Here is a 24,253-nt window from a genome sequence, read left to right as displayed (position 1 = left end):
GTATTACCTTTTGTATAAATGTGAATTTTATAAGTTGCCTTTTAAAGTAAGTACTCAAACCTTACCACATGACTTACAATTCAATAGCATCTTTTCTGTTAAAAATCATTTCTCATTCTTTGGGTGACTGATTTTATGTTAAGTCTGTACCTTTCTTTTTAATGCAGTCTATTTTTCTAAATGTTAATCTTCCTCTAACAAGTATTCAAATACTTAAGTGACTTCTCATTTGAATGAATATCTTATTTTATGGCAAAGACATTGAGTAGGGCTCAGGACTCTAAACTCTGGGCAAGGTAGAGTGTGGTTTTGCTGCATGATGATACCTGGTCAGATTTCCCAATGATAGAGCTTCTACTAGACTAGGTGGAAAAGGAAGTAATCCACTGATTATTTTACTAGGATGTTTGTGGTACTCTTGGATCTTGGTTTTTATTATCCAATATCCCTTATAAAGCACGCTTAGTGGATGTGCCTCCAGGGAAAGAGAAAACAATCTTAACTGATTATGTTATGCATAGCTCTCCCTGATGCCACACGCTGCAGCCGCGGAGCCAGAAGTGTAGATAGACATGTATTACTACCGCATTTACAGAAGACTCTGCTCAGAGAGAAAATGTTGTTCTATGACATCCCAAAACTATTAAGGGTTTTTTTTTTATTTCACTTTTGTTCCCTTAAGTAAAAGCTTCTGTCCATAACCATGGTAAAATAAAGCAAACCCCACTTAAAGAAAAATGTAGTGTGTTTTTATTTCCAATCTCCTGTCTGGGTCTTTATAAAAATAGATTCACTATAAACTAGAATCAGCTATTGAAGATGTGCGACCAATTTTGTAAAGTCTTGAACTTGTGTCTCTCATCAAAGCCACCTTTTCTTTCTTGTCCTGCCAAGATTTTTCCATTCACTGTCAGGCGTGTTTTCCATGAGTGTATATTACATCACCCCCATGTGCCCATTCTGTCTTTTGTTCTGTCTGACCAGTTTTTATCAAAACTTGAAAGGTTCCTGGAATGTCAGTAGAACAATTTATGTTAAAATTTTTAAATATCATTAAAATAATATTTCTTGCATATAAGTATTTTCTGATATGAAACACAAGCATTTGTTGAGAACTAACCAACATTTTGGTTTCTTTTGAAATTTCCATTTGATTTTACATGTGTACCTCCATGAATCTATCGTTTTTATGTGTTTTCCTTGTCTTAATCCTATAGAAATATACTAAACTTCTTAAATCTGCATAATTTTGGCTCACTTTTCGAAAGTTCTGACTCATTGTGGGTTGTAGACACGGCCCACCACATCCATACTCTGTGACTACATTTAAGTGCATCCAGTGTTCCTATATAAGGTCATGCGTTAAAAATTGCATTTCTGGAACATATGGGGTAAATATGTGTCCTCTCTTTACTAACCTTAAATGATAAGCCTTAGGAAACTGCTATTTGTCAGTGCTATAAAGCAGATTGTTGCCCAGTGGTTTCAATTATCATCAAAGGATTCTTCACAGGCAGTAATAGTTACATCAAAACCTGAAATTTATTATTCAGGTTCTGCACTGAAGTCTTCACAGTGATTATGTTCCTTTCAACAGAATGCATTTTATGCTGACTTCTCACATTCCTTTTCATCTTTTTATTATTTCCCTAGAATGGCCACCAAGTTAATACGGCTAGTTAATGACAAGAAAAGATATGAGCGGGTTGGTGGCGGCCCCAAGCGGCTGGGACGAGATGTGGAAATGGAAGAAATGATTGAGCAGCTGCAAGAAAAAGTTCATGAGCTTGAAAGACAAAATGAAGTTCTCAAAAACAGGCTAATATCAGCCAAACAGCAGCTCCAAGTCCAGGGACACAGGCAAAGCTCGTACAGTCGTGTACAGGCTCGCATTAACACTGGCCGCAGGAAAGCAAGCTCGAGTGCAGGCTTGCAGGAGTGCCCCGGGAAAGGTAAAACATTCACCAAACACTGGACTTAAGTCTGAGCCCATTTCCTTTTGATACAGTTTTGTTTCTTATTCATGCTTTTGCATGTTTTCAAAGGAGGTTAAAAACAGTTTGAGGCTTGCTTTTTGTAAGATCATAATGCTATAACAAGGGTGCATTTATTCAGGAATCACTAGGTCACTCCAATTTATTCAGTAAAACAACAACTGTTCTAGTAGGCATAAATGAAATGAAGCAATTGAGATTGTGTTGAATGTGGTTCTTAGCCCTGCACTCTGTAGCTGGTGAACAAGGACAGATCTTCTCTGTGGATTTGAGGTTTCCATTACATGTAAAAAGGTACTGGAGCCAGTGCTTATAAAGATCTCTTCCTTCTCTTAAACAATTATGGCATCAGTTTCTTCACACTGAAAAAATGTTGAAAAGCCTTCCTATATTACAAAGCAATTGCATAGAACAAACTAATTTAGGCATCAAGCCCCAATTCCTCCTACCCTCAGAAGAACTTATTAAAATGAAACTGAAAGTACGTAAATATCTTAAGTCACTTTTTTAAACTGCTGCTTCTAAAGAAGGAAATAAACTGTTAGCTCTAGCTGATTTTTATTAGGAATATGCTTCACAGAAATATCCAACATCTTTTGTAATATTTTAAAAAATGATGTAAGCCTTTAGTTATAATTCATTGAGGAAAGAGGAAACACCATATGAACAGAAGGAGGGAAAAAAATGTTGTAGTTTTCTTTTCCAAAGCAAAATGTTAACACTGTCTCTTCCCTAGATAGTGTGCCTTTGAAGTCAGTACGGCCTCCACACGGACAGGAGGCAGCTGCAGGATGAAAGGGCTTAGCTGTTGCCAGCTCTGTGAGATTGCGGTAGCCTTTGGGTATAATCAAAGTGAGCACAGCGAATTATAAATCAGAAAGCACACTCTGCTGTGAAGTCTCCTTTTTATATGGAAGTCAGCCCTTGACCTCTCAGCCTCATTTTCCCCATCTATAAAATGGAATAATAATAATTTTGGATTAGATAAGAAGGAAAGCAGGGCTTCTCGACTTGGGGACATTCCACTAAGAAGTCACACCCTCTCTGAAACTTAGTTGTGTCATCTAAAAATGTAAGTGGATGAGGTAATATGGAAGGATGGCCCAGTCTTTTATTCTAAGTAAAAGTAATGCCCATACTTTTAAGTTGATATGGCAAGCTATTTGGGTTAAATTACTGTTCAAATCAAAGAGATCAGCATCACTCCCCTCTATTAAAAAAATACTTGTTTTTAAAATGACCCATAGAGCATCAGTCTTTAAAACCTAACCTACAAACTTAAATATCTTCTTGTATTTGTACTCTCTTTCATATTCAGAATTGCTTCCCTGTTTGTAGAGTCTGGAACACAGAAATGACACATTGTGGTAAATGGTAGTGAATTCTTAATCATGGTTTAAGAGTAAATCTGAGGTGTCATTACCCAAGTTACTCTTAAGGGTGTAGTGCATTCTTCAAGGCTGCCTTTTGAGACTGGAAGATGGGCCCAATTTTTCAGGACTGTTTTGGGTTGTGGGAGGGGGTGAGGCTGAACCTCAGACTCCCTCTAACCATAGGAGACTTCTACTCTAAAACTACTGTGGGAACAGCATCACTCTGTGTTTGCACCATGGAATGAATGATGGCACACATTGGCTCAAGTGTGACTGACATTAAGTAGACATAGTTCTTACTGTGAAGAACCACTGAAACAAAAACTTTTATAAAATACATATGCTTTAAAATGCAGCCATTAAGTGGGATGGACATCAGAAGAAGGAGAAAACAGGGAACAGCACAGGAGCCTTCCATAGGGCTCTGAGAGACTCTCAGAGAGGGCCTCTGAAAGACTATCCTGCAGGGTATCAAAGCAGATGCTGAGACTCATAGCTAAACTTTGGACAGAGTGCAGGGAATCTTATGAAAGAAGGGGGAGATAGAAAGACCTGGAGGGGACAGGAACGCAAGGAGAGCAACAGAACCAAAAGATCTGGGCACAGGGTTCTTTTCTGAGACTGATACTCCAGCCAAAGACTATGCATGGAGATGACTTAGAACCCCTACACAGATGTAGCCCATGGCAGCTCAGTGTCCAAGTGGGTACCCTAGTAAGGGGAACAGGGACTGTCTCTGACATGAACTCAGTGGCTAACTCTTTGATCACCTCCCCCTGAGGGAGGTGCAGCCTTATCAGGCCACAGAGGAAGACAGTGCAGCCAGTCCTGATGAGACCTGATAGGCTAGGGTCAGATGGAAGGGGAGGAAGACTGTGTCTATCAGTGGACTCAGGGAGGACCATGGGAGGAGAAGAGGGAGGAAGGGAGGGATTGGAAGGGTACAAGGGAGGGGCCTACAGCTTAGAAACAAAATGAATAAATTGTAATTAATAAAAAATAATTTAAAAAATAAAATAAAATGCAACTGTTAATGCCCAGGCATGGTACAAGCCTGTAATCTAGTACCTAATACTTAGAAGACTGAGGCACGTGGCTGGGGAGAAGACTTGTTGGTTAAGAGCACTGGCTGGCCTTCCTGAGTTCTGTTCCCAGCACCCACGTGACAGCTCACAACTGTCCATAGCTTCAGTTCCAGAGTATCTGACACCCTACTCTGGCCTCTGTGGGCACCATGATGCACATGGTACACAGATATACACACGGCAAATATGGGCATTTTACACAGAAGCTGATAGTGATGGTGATAATGATAAATTACCCTTTAAAAGACTAAGACAAGAGATATGGAATTTAGAGCCATCCTAGAATAGTCAGTCATCTCAAAACCGAAAAGAATATGTAATAACCATTAGTAAAAACATAATGGCCACAGTTAACTAGTTAATGACAATGTGGCCAAATTTTTACATATATTTTTGAGTTTTGTTTTTTAACTTCACTGCTAATTTTGAATTTTCTCATGATTGTGTAGGAAAAGCTTAAGAGTTAGTATTATAGGGGGCTGGAAAGATAGTTCAGTGGTTAGGAGCACTGACTGCTCTTCCAGAGGTCCTGAGTTCAATTCCCAGGAATTACCTGGTGGCTCATAACCATCTATAATGAGACCTCATGCTCTCTTTTGGCCAGCAGGTGTACATACACACAAAACATTGTATATATACTAAAAAAATAAATCTTAAAAAAAAGTTAGTATTATAGCCATGTGTATAATTGGCCAATAATAGCACAGTGAAGACTGTGACTGTTTTAGGCAGAGCCTTTCCTATTCTACAGTGAGCGTTACAGCAGTAAATAATGAGTGTATCAGGACGAGTGAGCGAGGGCTCCATCTGTCTTCATTTATACTCTTAAAAATAATGAAACTTCTCGTTTTGAAATAGTTAAAACTTTTCTATAGAGAATTGTTTTCTGCACCAGTCTTGGACCTAATCTCCTTTAAAGTCTGCATCATTTGTTGCACTTTAAACTCTATTGATTCTAGAAATATAAAAAGGCATACATAATTAGAAGTATATCTAACTTTTAACAAGTGGACTGTCCTCGTCAAACTTCATATACTTTTGTTTTGTTTTGTTTTGTTTTGTTTTGTTTTGTTTTGTTACTCTTTAAGATGAATGTCTCCTTTCATTGCCCAGGCTGGCTCAAACTTTTGTGCTCAAACAGTCTGCCTGCCTCAACCTCCCAATTATGTGAGGCAGAAAGGATATACCACCATATATGGCACGGGTAACTATTTTTACTAGAAAATACTTGAGGATACGACTTTATTTTAAGAAGTTTTATTGATGATTCACTCTCAAATTAGATTTTTTAAAATACAGGTTTCTTATTGAGGTTGACTAATCAAAAGAAGATGACCTAAATTAAGGATGTAAGCTCAAGGGATGTTTATGATTAAATATAAAAGACCATTATCAAAAACACTAAAAAGGGCCTGGCCCCAAGCCTGGCGACCTGCAGTCAGTCAGCAAGATCCGTGTAGATAAGTGACCTGTGAACTGTCCTCTGACTTCCGCACATGTGCTGTGTCATATGCACTGACTGCTCCAAGCACTCTCTCTTTGCATGTTGTCTGGCTCAGAGTCTGTATTTGTTCCCATCTGCTACAGGAGGAAGCTTCTCTGATAATAGCTGAGCAAGGCACTGATCTATGGATATAGCAGGATGTAGTTATGAAGTTATTCTATTTCTAAGTCCTTTCAGTATAACAGTAGTATTTGGTTTTACACAAGGTTGAATTTTTTCCTTCATAATTTAGTTTTTACTCTAAATCCCTGAATTAAAAATGGTGATTCTTTCAGAAACTGGGGAAAAAGTTCTAAGTCCCAAAAATGTATCAAATTATTTCTAGGCAGTTTCTTTAGCAAGATTGTTCAGTGGGCAGTGCATTTGCTATGTTTCACATACTACATGCTGGTGGCTGAGGGCTAAGGTCCCCTTAGCTTGCACTTCTATTGCTCTGTTGTAATAATACATGTAACCTAATGTTTATTATAAATATACTTTCAGCAAATATCTCTCTTTTTCTAACTTCCTTCCCATATATTTTACTACTTTATTTTTAGGTATAAGATTCCAAAATATAGATGAAGCAGAAACTGTACAACCCACACTCACAAAGTATGGCAGTAGTTTACTTGAAGAAGCCAGAGGAGAAATAAGAAATTTGTATGTATTCTTTTTCATGTTAATTTTAGAACTTTGGCTATTGATTATGTCTTATTTTGAGCACTCCTTCTTCTTCATTGTAAACAGATTCTGTGTGTGTATAAATTATTTGGTTTGCTAAAAGACAGATTGTTCTATCAAGTAATAACAAGTAATATATGACATCTTCTCAGTAAAATAAGGGGAGTAGATAGTCTTACCTGGCTACATTGATAGCAGGGTTTATGTTAATTTTTACCAACAAAGGAATGGTCTGAAGTCTAGTCACTTTAAGTATTCTCAGCTTTAGAGACAATGTTGACAAAGTTCTTTCTTTCTTTTGTTTTGTTTTGGTTGTTTGGGGTCTTTTTTTGGGTTTTTGTTTTGTTATGTTTTGCTTTTGTTTTGTTTTTGATAAATAGTCTCATTATGTAGCGCTGGCTGTTCTGCAATTCACTGTAGACCGGGCTGGCCTTGAACTTAGAGATCTGCTTGCCTCTGCCTCCAAAGTGCTGGATGCAAAGGTGTGCACCAACATCACCCAGCTTAAAGACAACATTTTCATTCCCATAAAGTTGCAGGTAATATTTTTAGATTCTGACTCAATCCTTTTGGGGAGGAGAGTGCCATTGATAGGAACAGCTTGGAAGTCTAGGGGTATCTAATACACGTAGATTTCAGCTCTTGTTTTGTTATGGTTCTGTGAGAGTTGAATTCTTCATCATGTTATGATTTCAAAAAGTTACTTCTGCCACATTCATATTTTTTCTAGTTCATTTCTAGTACCTGGTGGTTACAGTGTCTGTGAGTTGTGCAAATGAACTTATTCATAAGCTTTTATGTAGATCATCAGAACACAGAATAAGGAAAGAAATCATTACACTAAGAATATCAACCTTAGAGCATTGATGAAGAATAGTATGTTATAGATTTGAATGTTTTCTTTTCAGTGTTTTAAATACCAATCACACTAACAGTTAACTTGTAAGGAAATAAAAAGACTAAATATTTTTTCTCATTTTTAGATAATCAAGTGAAAAGACAGGGCTCATAGCAGTTTCTCAAGGCTCTCTGTACTGGGATGCTGCCAGACAAGGAAGAGATAGATGCATGCTAGAGACCTTAGTTAGGTTTGCACAGTTCATGCCTTATTTTCTGAAGTATTAATTGGGTGATATGGCAACTGTGCACATATAAAAGAACAGGCATATAAATTATATTGTAAAGTATCCAGTAGATAATCAGTACATACATAGCTAAATTCAACCACAGTCCAATCTATTGCCTATGGCAGTATCTTCTAAAAGACTATCTCTTGAATTGTCCCAGGTATAAGTCCAAGTCATCAAATTGGATCTATTGCTATTTCACTATAAAGCCACTTCTTAAACTTCTGCTTGCCCTGTATTAAAATAAAGAGCTATTTTTGTGCTGACTTTATAACACTACAAACTTTTCCTCAAACTACAAATTCCGTGTGTGTGTGTGTGTGTGTGTCCCCTCACAACAGGGTTTCTCTTTGTACCCTTCCTTGCTTTGGCTGTCGTGGACTCACTTTATAGACAAGGCTGGCCTCAAACTTAGAGAGATCCGCCTGCATCTGCCTCCCCTAGTGCTAGGATTAAAAGCATGCAACACCACATCCGACTAAACTTAAAATTCTTATCAAGATTCTTTATTTCAGAGAAAATGTTATTCAGTCACAGAGAGGCCAGATAGAAGAGTTGGAGCACTTGGCAGAGATCCTGAAAACTCAGTTGAGGAGAAAAGAAAATGAAATTGAGGTATCTCTTCTTCAGCTTCGAGAACAGCAAGCTACAGATCAGAGGTATGTTAAAACTGAAATGTCACTTTGATATGCCTCAAAATTCATTTTAAATAATTTATCATGAGACATAAAGAAGATAAACTCATCTAAACTATTTTAAAACCCTATTTCTGTTTAATATTCTTTGGGTAGAAATGCTGTAGACCTACTAGCTGTATCAAGTACTCCTGTAAGAAAGGGGTGGTTTTCCCTAACTGTCCTATGTCTGGCAGCCATTCTTACCATGTCTTTGTTTGTATACCCCACTTGACGAGACTGAGAGTTTGTACCATTTGACGGTAGCTGCTCAGAGAAACATGAGTGACCAGAGCTGCCCTGTTGTACCATCTATAGAAGTCCAGTCTTACTTAAGGGTTTGCTCAGCCTTGTGGTTCCACAATGTTGTAGCAATTGTAACCACAAAGATGTCTCGTCTCCTTGTACTCAGTTTATAAGCAAATCTGATGATTGTTGTGGCTTATGGTGCAACTTGGCAATGGTTTCCTTGCCACCATTGCATTTTTGTTCTTTGATAAAATAATATTTTTGCTCATATCTCCCTTTGTCAGTTTTTGGTTGTGATTCCATTTGTTCGCCGCAGTCTCTCTTCAATTACCTTTCTCTCTTTATAGCTTTTCTTTTGCCAAAACTGAAGACAGTAGTTTATTGAACCCTCATGTATATGTAACTCAGCTTTCAACAATTATTAACATCTTACAAGTCTTACTTCATCTAAACTTACATTTTTATTTCCTTCAATTAGCTAGCCCCAGCCATGCAGTCACTTATTCTTGAGGATGTATCTCTATACTCAGCAAAAGTAATAGTCATTCTTTGATAGCATCTAAGAGCCAATTTATATTCAGGCTTGCCTAAAGATACCTTTCTACTGTTCATTTATTTCATGGACCCCAAATAAAATCTACACATTACATTTGGTATCTCTTTTGGTTTTTTTACCTATCTCGGAATGTTTTTAATAGTGACTTGACTTCCATTTCCCCTTTTTGAACTATCTGATACTCTGTGGTCAGGTTCCTTTTTAAAAAACCAGTAAGATTTCCTAGCTTTTCATTTCAGATAGAGTATTGAGTCTCTCTTTTCTTATTAAGAAGAGGGGTTTTATTACATTTATTTATTTCATGTGTGTGTGTGTGTGTGTGTGTGTGTGTGCATGCACACATGTATTGTGCAAGCATCAAATAAAAAAATAATCAAGAATCATTTCTCTATTTCTACCCTGTGGAATCTAGGAATTCAGCTCAGGTCATCAGGCAGCTTGGCAACAAATGCCATTTCCCACTGAGCCATGTCACCAGCCTCGTCCTCTTTTAACAAACTAACCCTCCATGGCAACACATGACAAATCTGAGGAAATGTGTATAGTAGTATACTTGTCGGGGGGAAGATAAGGATTTTTTAATTTTAAAGTTTTTATATGTGTAGATGTTTTCCCTGCATCTATGTTTGTGCATCAAATGTGTGCCTAGTGCCCACAGAATTCACAGAAGGTGCTGGTTCCGCAGGAACTGGAGTTACCTGTGATTGTAAGCTGCTGTAATGTACTGTGACTGAAGCCTGAGTACCCTGAGGAGCAGCCAGCGCTGGTAAATCACTGAGCCATCTCTCTAGCCCCAACATGGTTTTTGTTTGTTTGTTTGTTTGTTTGTTTGTTTGTTTAAGCATACTAAAAAATACATGAAAAGCCCTAGATTTAAAAGATTAGTGTAATTTTTAATAAATCCTGCTACTAAAAAGCTGTGTATAAAATTATATAAGGAGATCCTAATATCTAGTTCAATTATATACTATTCCTTTAGCATAGCAGAAGAACGATAAATATTTTTGAGAATTATATGTAAATTAGCAGCATAATTAAAGCTAAATAAGTAGGTGTTCTTAAATTAAATTTGAATAAGTAGGCCTTAACCATATTCCCTAGGAAGAACTGCTTTAGACTCAGCCTCCTTAAGAAACAGGGATGGTTCCTAGTAAAGAACAAGGACAGTGGACCAGGCCTCATAGCTGAATGTGCTTTCTTAGTATTACTACCAACATCTATACTTAAGATACTGTCTGAATAGAAAAATGTACTATGGGGCTGGGAACATGTTTCAGTCAGTAAAGTATTTGCCATGCAAGCATGAGGATCAGACTTTGGAACCCAAGCGCCTCTGTAAAAAGCCAGGCATGACAGTGTGTGTCTTCCATCCTACAGATGAGAAGGCAGAAGACAAGAGAACCCCTAGGACTTAGTGGCTAGTAGTCCCCATTCTCCAGCCGCAGTGAGAAGCCCTGTCTCAGAAATAAGGTGAAGTGCAGTTGAGAAAGATGCCAAACATAGCCTCTTGGTTACACACATTCACACACACACACACACAAGTCCCAACACACACACTTTTACTTGGGGCAGGTTCAGGCTTGGTTCATGTCCCCGTCAGTTTTACTTAATCATTAGGCAAAAGGTTATCAGAGACCACGTTCCCTCTTTTCCTCAAGGTGCCAGACAATAAGATGGACTGTGTTCATTGTTCCTATTCCAGATGGATCTGATCAGCTAGAGCCAGACTTTGAGTAATAACTGAAAAGGAAATACTCAGGTCCTCAGATCCTGGGATACAGCAGAGGAGAAAGAGATTGACAGACAAGGCTACATGCTTTCATACTGTAAATGTTACCAACAAGACAGAGCATTTACCTTGAAAACTAAACGGTGGTCCTCTGTGGGAGCTAGATTATTCATGTAAGAAGAGGCAGTCTCTTGTATCACATCAGCTATTAAAAGCAGGCACAAAATTATGTGCAAAGTAAAATTGCTGCAGAAGCCAAAGAAACAAGCCAGTTCATACCTTACCTCAGTGATTTTATAAAACTGAAAATCCCTGTTACTTGCTTAGAAGGAAAGACACCTCTTTTGAATGGTGTATTGTTTCTTGAATACCGTTTTTTAAACTAAAGCATTACATAAGGATTTCCAAGGCTTTTTGAAAATTATGTTTTTTTGCAGCTCAAATTTTTATGTGTAACAGCAATTTTTTGAGGCTAATGGAAAATTATTGAAGAACTTGGGGGAAAATGTAAAACTTGGTGTAATTTACTATAGAGAGAAATCACAAAATGGAAACATATTTGAACTTCTCTTCCACTGGTACATTATTTCAGATCTGAAACTCTAGAAGTCTGATCTGGATGTTAGAGCCCTTGTTCTCAAGCATGATCCTAACATAGCTGTAATCTGCAGAGTGGCGGCACTTGATATTTATGGCAGAGAGCCTTTCATAGAGCAGTACAGAAACTCTCCGTAGTATGTGTTTAATAGACCAGTTTGGTTTGGCATCAGTCTGACATAAACTTTTGGTTATCCAAAGCCCTTAATTGCTTTGAAGTAAAATCCCAGTGCTGCTCTTTTTTATTAAAGTCATGTTTTTTCCTGTTGTTGTGGTCTATTTTGGAAGACTGAGTTGTGATTTTTGCATATGTTCTACATAATGCCTCATTAGCAAAAAATCTTGTATCATTTACAAGTAGCCTGAATGTCTGTTGTTTTGAACAAAAATCCATATTAAAATTTAAACAATATAAAAATGCACATTTTCTGCTTATTAAAAAGGCTGTCTTAAATTAAATGCAAAGCAGTAACCAGCGAACACATGTACGTGAACATTAAAATCAGAACGGTTTTACCTTTTATTTATTTTTTCAACTCCAAAAATATTTATACCCTTAGCAAATGTGTAACTAGTTTGTAGTTTCTTTAAAAATAAATATTAGGGTACTATTTATCTTCTTAATTAAAAATCATGTAAGTGCCATTATATCCTAAGGGAGGAACTGTAACCATATATGTTTCAGACTCTGACTTGCCCTATTCCCTTTGGCAGACAGCAGACTGTCAAATATTAAAACTAAGAGGTTCTTTGCAGCCGTGCATTATAAGAAACAGCTTGGCCTCTGGGCCTCTCTCTTCCCTTTTGCACAGACAGGATTACTTCCTGGCGCTCTAAATTCTGCCCAGCATTTCACTTGGAGAAGCAGTAAACCGACTGAAACACAGAGTAGTTGGGTGAGCATTCCTGAGTCTTCTGCCTTTAGTTTGTCTGAGGATGGTAAAGGACCCTGCTTCTGGGGTTTGCTCCTATACAAACCCTCACCTTCCATTCCCTCCTTTTTCTCTCTTCTGTCTTTTCCTCCCCTCTCCTTCCTCCCCAATTCTTGTCCTATTTCCTTCTTTACCAGCCTCTGTCCCTCCTTCTATCTCCTCTTCCTCCTCTCCTCCCTTCTCTCAGTTCCTCCCTTTCCTATCACTTCACTTACTATCCACTTGGGAGATTTTAAAGCTCGGGAGCATCCTCCTACATAACAGTTATTCAGAACCTTTAGTAAACAAAACAGTGGCATCATTTAATAATCAGTACAAATCTGTATGCAAATTTTTCTGATCGTTCCAATGTCCTTTTTAGCTTTTGTTTTTTAATAGTTTACTTTTGTTTTGTTTTCTTTTGTTTTCATCTATGGTGCAATGAGGATCATATGTTCTTTGCCATGTCTTTTAAGTTTCCTTTATTCTAGAGTGGTCCCTGCTCTTTTCCAGTCCAGTGACAGCTGTTTGCAGAATACCCCTCAATTTGGATTTGCCTGATTGCCCAGTCCCCTAATTTAGAGGGCACATCTGGTTCTCTGATGGAAAGATGACAGGGGCCTGTGATATCCATGCAAACATTATTATTCAGGGAACGATCTCTCAGTTTTAAAATACCTCTAGGTTCCTCCATTGTTTTGAATAACTTAGAATTTGTCCAATGACAAACACTGTACCCAGATACCACATTCTTTTGTCCCTGTATTTTTTCATTATTAATATCATCTAAGATTTTTCTGGATAGCAACTTAACACATTTTTTCCAGTGCTCATGGAAATTGTTGCACTTACAACTAGTGAATTACATATGACAGTGAATGGAAAATGAAAACTTAGGAAACACTAATTTAAATGGAGAAAGTAACTTAAAAGAGTGAGAAAAATTTAGCTCTTAAAACTAGATTTGAATGGTGACTCAATAGCATAAGCACTTTGTCTAAATTCTTTATTTCTTTTATAAATTAATAAAGAAATGGGCAAGTGTAAACAAGTTATTTGCTCCCAAGACCTTGTATATCTGAAAGATTTGCCAACCCAATAATTTTTAACCTTTTTTTTTTCATTTTATAGTAATCAGAAATGCTACTGTTGCATTCATTTTTCCTGGTATTTGTGAAATAACCTGTTCTTGCACTGCATTGGAGTAATTGTATAAAACTGAATTTAAAAAAAAAAGCTTAAGTTCACTTTTGCAAGGTTAATAGCAGTAAACGTACATTTCCCACTGGGCTTTTGGAAATACTAAAAAGTCCCAGGTTCCCATGGCTGTTCAATAAACTTTCGATTGAAGTCCATTAAACTTCATCCTGAACATGGCCATCTCTAGAAGGTAAGCCAAGATTTAGGTTACTCTTGCTCCAAGCCAGTTGTGGGGAATGCCTCTTTTCTTCATATTAGTGTGAGTCTCTACATACAGAAATTCTGTCAGATCTGTTCCCTCCATTCCTGTGAATAGTGATAGTAAGAAAGTTCTGAAGTTGTGACTTGCACTTTGTAACAGCACTGGGAGAATTCTGCTGTGTTAGCAAATTAAACTTACGTAGACACATGCTCCTTTATGCAGTCTTAGATCAGGGAGCCATCTGCACCCATGCTCACAAGGAGCGATTCTGAGTGAAACCATCACCCTTTACATCTATTCTTGATAATTTTAGGGCAAGTCACTCTGGCAGTTTACTTGATGCTTCTGGAGTCCTGTTCAAGACATCATTGCTAATAATTTTTTTCAGCTATCGGTGACCCATATCTCTTTCAACAATATGATAATCAAGTTTCTACCACTATTTAAAAAGAATATTAAAATAATTTTAACTCTTACGATTGTTTTTAGCCTTATCCTTTGGACTCAGCCAAGGCTAAAACTATTACTCACAGTGATCCTTTCCATTCTGTCTCATAAACATTTGACCTCACTGCTTCCCAGAATCTCACAGCATAGCTTCTGTGTAACAGAGCCCCTCCCCACCTTCTGTAGTATGCTGCTCATGATCCTTACTGTAGTAAGGAATGAAATGCTGGTGGGGGAGAGGAGGGGAGTGTCTAGGGAATGGAATATATGAAACTCTAACTGGAGCAAAGATTTCTGCTTCTTAAGCTTTCATATTAGACTATACATTATGTGGCCCCACTGAAAGTTTTCTTTCTCCACTGTATCTGAGGTTTTACGTTTCTGGATTTATTACGGCACCCAGTAGCAAAGCTGGAGTCAAGTGTTTTCAAGGCTTCCATTCGAAATTTTTTTTTCAGAGTTTATTGCTTGACTGTTTCAAATTATACAAGAGAAAGTTGGCACACAAGTTGTTGAGCTCGGTTGCTTTTTTCAACATAACGTCTAATTTATTTCAGCTTGTTTTTAATCTAGAGAGGAGCCAACACCTTTTCTCATAGTTTCAGAAGATGCGATCATAATTCTAAATCATGTCTATAAAAAGAGAAAGCAAAAAAGAAAAATAAAGTCACTGCATTCTCCAACTTAACTTTTATGGTTTTTCAAAAGCCTTGTTGAAATTTTGAGAAATATACTTTTACAAAGCATTTAATTAGAATGTTTGATATCTGCCTGCAGGTTATTTTATAATACGTAATGCAGCTCACAGAAATTGTTGCACAACTGTCAGGGTCCATCTGAGTGTTACACTGTGCATAGTTCTTTGTGCTAGAATATGGCCATCCTGAGTTCCTGTGTATGTAAAACGATGGACAATGTTATTATGCAGAGGTCTCCGAACACATTGCTCATTGCTCGTACATTACCTCTCCTACATCTCTTGCATAAAAGAAGCCAACCTGAGGTTTTGTTCCATAGGCATGTAGGTCTTTGACTGCCTGATTAGTGATGCATCTTAGCTTACGATGCTGCCCTCTCACTGAAGACATCCTTATAAGCCTTTTGTTACATTTCTTTTCCATATTGTCACCCCCACCCTTATTGTTTTCCCAAATTTCACCCTTCTTGAAAATGTTGAATTGCTTATCGGGTCTGAGGTAATTTGGTTGTACACCGTGATCACCACACCACAGGTGTCATGTTGCTGATTTTAATGTTGTGCACTTTGCATCTCTGACCAGCACTTGTATGTGACAAATTACATCTTCAGCTTATCATCCCCAGAAGTTATGTAGTCATTATAGTAAGAGTACCTATTACTGCAAAGCCCCTACGTGAAATTGGAGGTTTTGCATTATCCAGTGCACCTGCTCTATGGTAAACTGACAGAGTAACATCACCATCGCTGTTCTCAAACACAGCTGTGTTCATGTCCAGTGTTGGGCATCATCAGTATAGAATGCTTGTGTCTTTTCTTACCAAAATTTTGGAAAGGCCACACCCCGAGGCATTCAGGGAAATGGTCAGCAGAAGTCCACCAGTCAGAATATCATAGTGTTTAAACCTGTTGCTCTCCTTTGCTATACAAAGAAAATTCAGCACCAGATTTTGTGATGCTATAATTTTGAACTGATTGTTGAGATTTAACTGCTTGTTGATAATAAACTACAGTTGATTTTAAAATATATTTGATCTTTCTTGGAAAATTTGTTTTAAAACAAAATGTCAGAATCACTGCTTAGATTTGATCCTTCGCTCCCTCCTTCCCCCAGTGAAAAGAACAAAAAAAAAAAAAAAAAAAAAACTGAGAAAGAAAGGCTCTGGAGAGATGGCTCAGCAGTGAAGAGTACTGGCAGCTCTCCCAGAGATCCTTCCTGGGTTCCAGTCCCAGAACCAATACTACAGCTCATAACCATCTGTAATTCCAGGCCCAGGGTATCTGGTGCCCTCTGCCCTCTGGGGACACCAGGCACACACTTGGTGCATAGATATACATACAGTCAAAACACCCATACATACAAGATTTTTTAAATTACTTTTTAAAAAACTGAGACAACAGAAAATATAACAGAGATTTTGTATTTTTGAGTTACATTCTGTCCTTCATTATCAATAAATGCTACACATCACTGAGTGCTTAAGCCAACTAATTCTGGGGAAAATAAGTTGTATTTTTATTGTTTTTTTATTTTTATTGTATTTTTTTATTTTTATTGTATTTATTGTATTGTATTTTTATTCAAATGTTTTTTCATATTTTGAATGAAAACAAATTTTAATCTTTTCTCTATGCTTTATCTAAAATATATTTTTCTTCACATTGTATTTTAGTAAAAAAAAGTAACAAAAAAATTACAGCAAGCACACTGTTGAATCTGTGTTCAGAACTGCTAGATAACTTGTTTTAGACACATAATTATTTTAACATTGTGTTAAGACTGTGACCTGGGAAAGATCCAGGTTCTTGGACTTGTTTATCTTCTGTGTGAGGACAACTAACTGTGCAATGCCAAAATACAATGAACTTTCAAATATCAAAGAGGAAAATTGAGTATTTCAAGTCCTCAGCTGGTTTACAGATGTGTGAGCTTTGTAGTGCATTTGCTGGTTCCATTGGGCCTTGTGACAATGTTTCCAATATGTGAATACTAGGTAAGCCTTAGAAGTAAAATTACTTAGTTTAAATGCTGAAATAATTTTCTGAATTTAAAATTTTTACCTTTATATTTTTTAAAGTGAAGTCTTAAAATCAAGGCTTCACAATTTTAAAAAGTTTAAATAAGGCATTAAATTAAGGAACCTTTTTTCTGTCAGGAAAATAAATGCCTTTTGAGAACAGGTATTCATTTAGATCTATGATTAACCTTTAACAAGATCTTCCTGTTAAATTCTACATTTGCTTTAATCTCAGTAGGAAAAATACAAAATAGTATTGCAGCATATAAGGTTTCTGTATACCCTGTGGACATCAAATAATCTCTTACAGCTAACGGCACAGCTGCAACATATTCAAATGCCATCTTTGGTCATTATTAGTATAAAATGCTAAGTCACTCATTGGGGAAATGTTTTGAAAAGTTGAAACTCCAAGAGGAAGCTCCAGGAAACGATGATCTGTGATACTGTATGTGCCGAGGGAGTGGTAGGGAGTGAATGACAGAGCTCTTTTATACTAAGGGAATAGTAGCAGACAGGGTAAAGTTTGCTGGTAGATGCTGACGGTTGAAAACTGGTTTTATGCAGTCTTTCAGAACATCCTAAAATGGCTATCAGTCTGTACTATCAGTGTGATGAAGCTAACATTGCCATTGAGTTTGGAAGCACCCTTCAAACTCAGAGGGTCTATTTATACACCTTCCAGAACTGATATTGGCTAGTTTTTAAATAATCTGCCACAAATTACAATAATACAAAATTTTAGATGACTTGATTATATATAAGTAAATCAACCATGGGAGAGAGAGTGTGTATATGTGTCTTTCGTTTTCCTATAACTTGTATTTTTAACTTTTTTTTTCTTTTCTTTTTAAACACAACTTTGAAGGTCAAATATTCGAGACAATGTAGAAATGATTAAGCTTCATAAACAACTAGTGGAGAAAAGCAATGCTCTTTCAGTCATAGAAGGAAAATTTATTCAGCTTCAAGAGGTACTGTGGTTATTTATTTTGTTTGCAGATGAAAAGGATTTAAAATATTATTCAAGTTGTACTTTTAATAATGGGCATAATACTAAAATTTATTTTAATGTTTGCTTTATTAAATGTATATGATTTCCCTTTGTATGTCATTCATAACAGTTACTAAGTAACTCATAGGCTTTTTATAACCATCTAAGTCATTTTAATAAGTACATCTCTCATAAATCCTCTCATGCCATGAACATTCATTCTCATCACTTTGTTTTTGGGCTCATAATGGTCCTGAAACCCTGAAGATGTCTCTGTACTTGTGTGCATCTTCACTTTCATAGGTGAGCAGTAGAGACAAGAATGACAAACAGGACAACAATTACATCTGTTAAAGCTTTCTGTGATGGGGATTTTGTTTTGTTTTGTTTTGTGTTTCTTTGCTCACCACCATTAACAGAAAATAGTTGAGTACCTATAATATCAGCTGTCAGTTATTTATCTTAAGCCTTTACAGTTCAGTCTGACAGTATTCAGATTTCCTTACCCTCAGGATGGCTTTCAAGTGACTGTGGATACCCAGGAATGTGCCATCACAGGGCTACTGTTTATTGGTACTTCATAATTAAAAATTAAAAGTCCTAAAATTAATGAACTCCAAAACATTCCAGATAGTCAGATTATATATTAAGTCATGCTTTCTTTGAAATACAGAGACAGGGAAAGCTGTACATTGATATAAAGCATAGGGTCATATGATGCCTGCTTCACTAGTGAGTAAATAGTTAAGTACCTGTCAGCCATACCCTGAGTGATGTCTTCCAACGTATAGGAACCTCTTTTAATGCCAAATATAACCACCTTCCATATAGAAACACAAACTTGTAGGAGAAGGATCTGTTTTGTGAGTGGGAGTGTTACCTCTACCCATGCGTATATAGGTCCCTTTTGACTCAAAGTGCCTCTGGGCGAAAGCAATTTCAAAAACGAAGAATTAAGAGAGGAATTGAAACATGGTTTTACGTTCTCCGACTTCTCTGACTGTCTTGATTCCCATGTAACAGTGACCCTAATGTGTTTTTTTCAGATAATAAAATAACAAGTGTCTGCTACCGTGCAGGCTACATCTTTTGGGGAGTAGTATAGAAAAGGCTAGAGAGCTTGAAGCCAAGAGCCTCAATGATGTTACTAAAGGTGGCATATGTAATAATACAGCAGTGATGAAAACTAATCTGAAGTTTTCTAATCTGGCTTAAAGGTCATATTTATTTTATATGAGCTAAGAAAGCTTTCACTAGGACTTATGCAGGTGAGGTATTTCATGTTATGATCAATGGTGTCTACAAAAGACCTGATTATAATTACTAACTTACTTTATTTTATTTTTAAAAGCATATGGCATTTAAGTATGTAAAATTGAATATAAAGCATGTTCACATATAAACTTGTTTAAAAATTAAGGGCTTACAAATATTTTTGCAGAATTTAAAAACTTATTTGTATTAAAATTAAAAGTTAACTTTTCAAAGTTGTTTACTTATGCTTTGATGGCAAATCCTTTCTGTTTCCATGTCAGTGATCAGCATTTTTTGACCTATGCTGAAGAATTTTTAAGTAACATGTCCAACTACTATAACCATAGTAAAAAGGGGGAGAATATTAACTACAAAAACCAGTTTACTTACTGGTTACTATCAACAAGTCAAAACCTAGGGGCAAATAAAAGGGGAGACAGTCTGTGTGGTGTGATACTTAAGTGACTTTCTTTGTATCACCCATACATTGCTTATGACTTGAATAAGTTGTGCAGTGTAAATGTCCAGGGTAAAACATGGATAGAATTGTAATTAATTTTTTTGGAGTAAAAATTTAAGCATATTTTTTAAAATATGCTTAAAGTAGCACAATATTTAAAAAATATTTTTAAAAATATGCTTAAATTTTTCTCTTTTTGTTATCTCTTTTTTGTTTCTCTTTTTATAGAAACAAAGAACACTCAGGATCAGCCATGATGCCTTGATGGCAAATGGAGATGAGCTGAACATGCAGCTGAAAGAACAACGTTTGAAGTGCTGCAGCCTTGAGAAGCAGTTGCATTCCGCAAGATTTTCAGAGAGAAGAGTAGAGGAGGTGAGCTCCAGGAGAGTGCAGTCATTTCTTGCATAATAATTTCTCTGGAACTGTTTTGAAAAGTTAAGAGAGAAACAATTCAAAAATTGAATTTATGTCAAAATCCTGAACTATGTATTTGGTATTTTGAATGCAGCAGAATAGAGTAGCTAGTACAGAACATGAATGGCAAACTGATGCTTAAAAATACCCACAAATGGGCTGAGAGCCACTGTTTATCTAGGATTAAAGAGCCTTGAGTGAAAGGAAGAGTAACATGACCTGAAGAACGGAGCATTCCTAAACACGATGCTTCTTAATCATTGAGACACAAGAATAAAATTATAGGAATGGCATTTCTGAGGGATGTTACTATGACAACAATTTTGTAAAATTATCTTCTTTCCAGGAGGTTGTTTGAAAACTTACCCTTCTATTACTGTTGCCAGTCATATCTCCCAAGTAGCACAATATTTTTTCTGAAATCTGTTAAACTTATTCCTAAGAAGAACAAATGGAATAGGTGTTTACATACTGTTCTCCACTCAGGAGAATCCTTTACTGTCTCTCATTAACACCAAAAGAAAATGTTGAAAATGGAGATGAATTTTAAGTACTCTGTTCCATAGCAAAAAAGAAAGAAAGAAAGAGAAATGACTACAGAACATATTTATTAATAAAACCTTAAATGCTACAGTAGAACAATCCATATTTTAATCATAATTATCTAATAAAATTACTGTGTTATCTAATAATTATATTTCTGAAAAATTTATTCACTAGGATAAAATATGGAATACTATTTTAGTTATTCTTAAGATGTGCTATTATTTATAATTTCAGGTAACAAGAAAAATTGTGTCTTTAATTAAATAGTGATTAACAAACTTGTTTGAACTCTGAACTCAAAGAACAGTTAATACTTACTTTTTATGGGCCAATTGGAAATTACTACAAAATGAATATAATGATGGAATTCATCAGGGTCGAAAGTAAAAAATATATTTACAGGGTCTTAAGAGAAAGCTCTTAACACATTCTGTATTGAGTTCTGGCTAATGCTGTCATAAAGTAGTGCATACGTTTCTACTAAATTAAAACAGGAATATTAATTTCATGTTTATTTAGTGACATGGAAGAAATCAACCCTGGACTGAATGCAGGCACTGTATGTGGTCTAGTCAGCAGCCTCAGTGTGGGAATTGGGGCTAGAACGAGAGGCTGTCCTCTCCTGGCTTTCTTACTGGTAGTTTGATATGATAATAACTTATGTATAACTTTATTTTCAGAGTCCAGAGTGCTAACCCTGAACCATGGAAAATCTTTGTAACTTTGTTTTCATTTTAGCTGCAGGATAGAATTAATGATTTAGAAAAAGAACGAGAACTTTTAAAGGAAAACTATGATAAACTTTATAACAGGTAAATCAAAATTCTGTGTTTTTCATTCTTGTTTGAGCTCTTTTAAATCAAAGCATTTATTGTCATAATACCTAATATTGATTTAAAAACTAGCAACAGATCATGACAGGGCGTATACTTAACTTTGCAAAAAAAAAAAAAAAAAAAGCTCTGTAAAGGCCTTTGTGCCAGTTTTAACCTGAGCTGTAGTCTGTCATCACTTGGAGAACCAGGTTGTTTTACTGTGAGTAACAAGCACTGTCACTTGTTGAATACAAGCTCCCGGCCGTAGATGCCATGCAGGCTGGTCTGCATCCCTTCCTATAAATTCCTCAGAATCCTGGGGATGTCGGATTCTATATTCTCAGGTTACAGACAAGGAAAGAAAAACAAGGGTGGAGTACCTTTGACAGATATTACGTACTCGTGAAGAGTGCTATAATCTGAAGAAGTTCTCTGAGCTTGCTTCAGTCTCTCTTCTGGGCTTCCAGAATTCCCAGCAAAAGTCAGGCACCTCAGCTCAAGATGAATTTTGAAGAACTACTTTACTTTCAGCTCTTAATATGTTTCATAATTACTGTATTTTAGAAAATAACTCCTTCTGGCAATATTTGAAACAAAATTCTACTCCATTGCTAAGTCTGGCTTAGTGATTCTGAGCTGTCTATTGATGTGTATCTGTGTAATTGTTAACATCTTTCCAGTCTGTATGATGATAAGTGTGGGATAATGTAGAATCAGATTTAGCATGTTTAAATATATGTTTATCTGTTACTCAGCCATTGCTTCATATTGGTAATATACTGAACCTTCAGAAATAGTATCTGTGATATAAATATCTCTTTAACCTTTTAGCTTAATGTTTTATAAATTTATATACATTTAAAATTTTTAGTTTTTACATTTGTGTGGATTTTAGGTTAGTTGGAAACGTGACCTAAGTCATTGGTAAGCATCATTCCAATGCTTTGTACCTTTTTTTCTATTTGTTAAGTGTTAGCAACAGTAGAATACCAATTAAATAATCAGGGCCCTCTGGCAAGGGTAGCCTAGCTACCGTAGGTAGCTAACGTCTCTATGTGGAATTATATAAGGCTTCCTTCTAGACCATTTTGTAGCAGTCACTTTCCAATTAACCTTAATTAACTTGACCTAGAGAATCTATTACACCTCCTAGCTTATGTTCCCATCTCTAAGGGACTGTGTGTATATTTACATTGATGTAACTATGTGTTTTATAATCATATGTTTAAAATTTGAGGTGTCATACACATTATGCAGTGCCCTCCTAGGTGAAAGATGACAATGTCCCTGTGTTTTGTAAAGGAGGTAACGAGACCGACACCAGACGAACGCCCCTGTGCAGAGTCACACTGCGTGGCTGGCGGAGCAGTGTGGAATTGAAGCCTATTCTTTCAACTCATAAAACAGGATCCCCCCCAACCCAGTACATCGCTCTTGCTGATTTTAATTGCATTGGAAAATTATCTGTGTGAAAAGGAAGCATCCATGAAATAATGGACTGCCATACATGCAGAGATTTTGATTGATTTATACTTATCTTGAACATCTTGTAACTCGAAATAATTTAATGTGGTTTAAATACAAAATGCTCAGTGCCATTTGGCCATTATTTCTATATTTCTGCTTCTCTCCAACTTGAGAATTTACTGAACACACTTTCCTGGAATAAAAAACATCAGACTTATCTGGGAATAATACATAAATCGAATTTTGACAAGGCATATTTTTCTCATATTTACTTAATCACCATAAAACTTTATCTTTTAATATTAGAAGATGATTTAAGAGTGTGAATCTAAATCTGGCTTTGGAGGTTTTGATTTTTTTTTTTTTTTAATGTTTTGGGCTTGCACTCCATTTTTTCAGCATCACACTGAAAACAGACTTCATTGTGCTGTTTACACATAAATTTTATGTGAGGTATTTGAAGTAAATGGCTATAATGAGCATCAAAACAATGTCAAAAATACAGTGGTACCAAGCCTAAAGTCCAATGTGTATATGCAATCATAACTAGAATGTCAGAATCCTCTGATGGAATTCTTAAATACACTTCCGGAAGCATAGAGAAACTACAAACATCACCATTGTCCCTAGATTCTTGCAGTGCTTTTCTTTCATTACACTCTTTATTCATCGTTGCTGAAATTAATGTTAATCAGAAACTATGCATGCTACTTGTTTGCTTAGTCATAATGATAGCATGCTTTAAAAAGAAGAGCATGTGTTTGTTATTCAAAGTTGGCTGCTTTTCAGGAGAAAAAGATGATTTGCAGATTGCATTCTCATCTTCCTTTTTTAAATGAAATTTTGAATCTTGTTTATTACTTGACATGTGACATACTAGAGAATCATGTGGTAAGATAAAACCCTCATGTTAGTATGTGGTATGAGACTTTGTTAATATGCTAAACATTTTTGATACAATGCCAAGAAATAATAACTTTAAGAAATGTTCAGTTTTAAGATTCAGAATGATTTTTTTTGCAATTAAATCTTACTGCTTGCTAAAGAGAAACTTCATGCAATAATATGGTAAGGCTGTGTTCCATTTCTGAAATTAGTATAGTTTGGGTGCCAGGGAACTAGTGAATGCAGTAGGCCTTCAAAAATAGTGTGTACACATAACCTGGAGAGGTTATTTGAATCATTACACCATACTTCTAAGCCTCTCCTACTGAGTGCATACATACACACACACACACACACACACACACACACACACACACACACACACACAC

At 36.3% G+C, this 24,253-nt stretch overlaps 1 protein-coding gene across 2 annotated transcripts in view; it reads left to right on the top strand.

Moving 5' to 3' along the window:
• Positions 1-24,253, top strand: part of Rpgrip1l (RPGRIP1 like) — a 100,709-nt gene that overhangs the window by 6,012 nt on the left and 70,444 nt on the right. For both annotated transcript variants that reach the window (XM_055620925.1, XM_055620924.1), the window contains exons 4-9: positions 1,654-1,952; positions 6,496-6,598; positions 8,262-8,405; positions 17,895-18,000; positions 19,963-20,109; positions 21,436-21,509. In XM_055620925.1, coding sequence (XP_055476900.1) covers positions 1,654-1,952; positions 6,496-6,598; positions 8,262-8,405; positions 17,895-18,000; positions 19,963-20,109; positions 21,436-21,509 — 873 coding nt within the window. The remainder of the gene's footprint in view (positions 1-1,653; positions 1,953-6,495; positions 6,599-8,261; positions 8,406-17,894; positions 18,001-19,962; positions 20,110-21,435; positions 21,510-24,253) is intronic.

The sequence above is a fragment of the Psammomys obesus genome, unplaced genomic scaffold (genome assembly GCF_907164565.1).
Source record: "Psammomys obesus unplaced genomic scaffold, mPsaObe1.curated_primary_1811, whole genome shotgun sequence".
Taxonomy (NCBI): domain Eukaryota; kingdom Metazoa; phylum Chordata; class Mammalia; order Rodentia; family Muridae; genus Psammomys; species Psammomys obesus.
This window is presented reverse-complemented; position numbering and strand designations above follow the sequence as displayed.